General features: G+C 36.7%; 1 protein-coding gene across 1 annotated transcript in view; it reads left to right on the top strand.

Annotated features, from left to right (window-relative positions):
* Positions 1–476: 476 nt before the first annotated feature.
* Positions 477–2,672, top strand: part of st8sia3 (ST8 alpha-N-acetyl-neuraminide alpha-2,8-sialyltransferase 3) — a 9,712-nt gene continuing 7,516 nt past the window's right edge. Inside the window, exon 1 of the mRNA XM_059525476.1 lies at positions 477–913. Within this exon, the coding sequence (XP_059381459.1) occupies positions 750–913 (164 nt within the window). The 5' untranslated portion in view covers positions 477–749. The remainder of the gene's footprint in view (positions 914–2,672) is intronic.

The raw sequence follows: 2,672 nt of genomic DNA, 5'->3' as shown, positions 1-2,672 counted from the left end.
AGCAAACTCAAACAGCAATGTTACAACATAATATTGGCATAATCAAAATTGTATTCACTTATGCAGTGCACTGAAGTAATTTTTTTTGTGTGTGTATTTGATAACTACATTACTGGCTTGATGTTTTGTGCTGTAAAATGAAAAATAAATCAGAAAAAAAAACCATTTGTGAATCCGCTCAGAAGTTCTGATCTGAATCAAAAGATTCACAAACATGCTTTGATAGATATTAAATAGGAAAGATTCCAAATATATTATAAGTTGAAAAATCAAAGACAATAAAACAAAAAATAATAAATTATATGTAGGCTACTTTAAAACTGTCATGCTGTTATGGAGTCCACTGAAGGATCTAAAAGGCATAGTGTGTTTTGTAATGAGGATATGTGTGTGTGTGTGTGTGTGTGTGTGTGTGTGAGAGAGAGATGAGGATAATCCGTGTGTAACCCTTTCGTGTCCGCGGATCCTCCAGCGCTTCAGTCAGCGGCGGTGACTTGTTTATTTCTTGCATTTTTCTGAACAGGATCGAGTCTCCTTTAAATATCGCCTTCCGTTCCTGAACGAGAATCCCGAGTGCGAGCGGAGATGATGCTCCCAGATCCGGTATGGCAGCGGCCGGTGCTGATGAGAGCAGCCGTGGACCCCTGCTCTTCCTCAGCATCATCATCATCATCATCAGCGTCTGACGCGGCGCGTCGCGTCCACCATGCTCGTTCTTCTGGTGTGAATCGCAGTGTTTCTGGGCTGAGATGGTTCGGGTCGTCAGTGTTCTGGGTCTGGTGATGTTCAGCGTCGCTTTGCTTATTTTATCGTTGATCAGTTACGTGTCCATCAAGAAAGACTTCATCTTCACCGCTCCCAAATACTCCAACGCCGGCGGGCCGCGGATGTACATGTTCCACACGGGCTTTCGGTGAGTGAATGATTTATCACTTACATACATTGAGTTAATCTAATAACTGGGGTGTTTGTGTCCGGAATTCAAATGGGGACGTTTCGAATGCGCATGTGTGCAGATATAACCAATGCAGATTAATAAGGCTTGCTTTAATCACATTTTGGAAAGGCCTCTCTTGTCGTTCTGTCATGATGCACAGCGCGCATGCGCAGTGCGCTCCTGGATCATGAAGATGGACTCACCTACATTCTCATATTTGCAGAGTAGCAATTTCTGAAGTCAGCTGCTGTATGCAAATTCTATATGCGTCATATTCTATATGCGTCATGTATTCGATTCTAACAGAATTAAGAATTTAAGTTCTTGATGGGCATTTATATGGTTCCATCCTTCATCAAGTTCTTGTTAAAAAAGCTTCTTAATAGTGGAAAAAGTTCTTCAAATTATGAAAAAAATTCTTTATATTATGACTTATTATGATTTTTTTTTAATAGGCAAATACATTTATGGTCGTTTTATTATATTTATTATTATTTTTTATAGGCAAATAAGTTTATGGTCGATTTATTTTAGTAACTGAAATTAAAAAAATTTAAATAACACAAAATTATTTTAATTAAGCATTTTAAACGTATTAAAATTAACCATTTTCATTTAGTTTAATGAAATATAATAAAAACTATTTTTACAAAAACTTATCAAAATAGAATAGCACAATTAAATTAATGTTAACAACTAAAAAACTAATTCAAAATATGAATAAAAAAAAAACGTTATAAATTTTACTAGAATAACAGTGGTCTATGGCATTGTTGTGAAAACAGCATTTTAAAATCTTCATTTTAAGAGTAATAGAATAATTCTTATATACAGTATATTTTGAAAATGACCCATCTGTAAAGGACACAATATTGTGCATTTGATGGAATTCATTAAAATGAATAGTTCACTCAAAACTGAACATTGGCTGTAAATGTGCTCACTCTCAGGCAATCTGAGATTAGGATGAGTTTGTAGAAATTTAGGATTATATCAAATACTCAGCAATGGATGCTCTGCAGTGAATGGGTGCCGTCAGAATGAGAGTGCAAACAGCTGATAAAAACATCACAATAATCACAGCACTCCAGTCCATCAGTTAACGTCTGGAAAAGACAAAAGAAACAAATCCATCATTGAGACATTTTTAACTTTAAACTCTGGCTTCTGGCTAAAATATGAGTCCATAATTTATAGTAATGCTTCCTCCAGTGAAAAAGTTCATCTCCTGTTATCTCTCACATTAAAATGTTTAGAGCTGTTTTGGCTTGTAAACGCTGCTTGATCTGAGCAGATTTCTCTCCTGATTCAGACCAGAACACTTTTTTACTGGATGAAGTTTTATTATGGATTTAGATAGTAGCTGGAAGCAATGGTTTGATGTTAAAAACGCTTTAATGATGGCCTTGTTTCTTGGAAACACACAGCTTTTGGCATCAAAAGACACATTTTGTGATGACTGTGAGACTGAAGGATGGTCTGAGACAGTGCCGCTGTCCTTGGTCCTGATTTACTCCTCTGGTAGTTTCATTTCATTCAGTAATCAGACGCTTCTGCTGCAGTCAAGGTTACATAGCACGTCTTGTGGAAGATATGACCATATGTTACTCAGCTTTACTGAGAGTCATTTGAACTTCTGCCAGTGAAGAGAGAGAGCATATGCCGAGACTAGCAGAACTGCATTGAAATGTGTTTTAACTCACATGCAGTGCTGAATATCCCTTGGTGTTCCTGG

Source organism: Carassius carassius, chromosome 36 (genome assembly GCF_963082965.1).
Source record: "Carassius carassius chromosome 36, fCarCar2.1, whole genome shotgun sequence".
In the NCBI taxonomy this organism is placed as follows: domain Eukaryota; kingdom Metazoa; phylum Chordata; class Actinopteri; order Cypriniformes; family Cyprinidae; genus Carassius; species Carassius carassius.
This window is presented reverse-complemented; position numbering and strand designations above follow the sequence as displayed.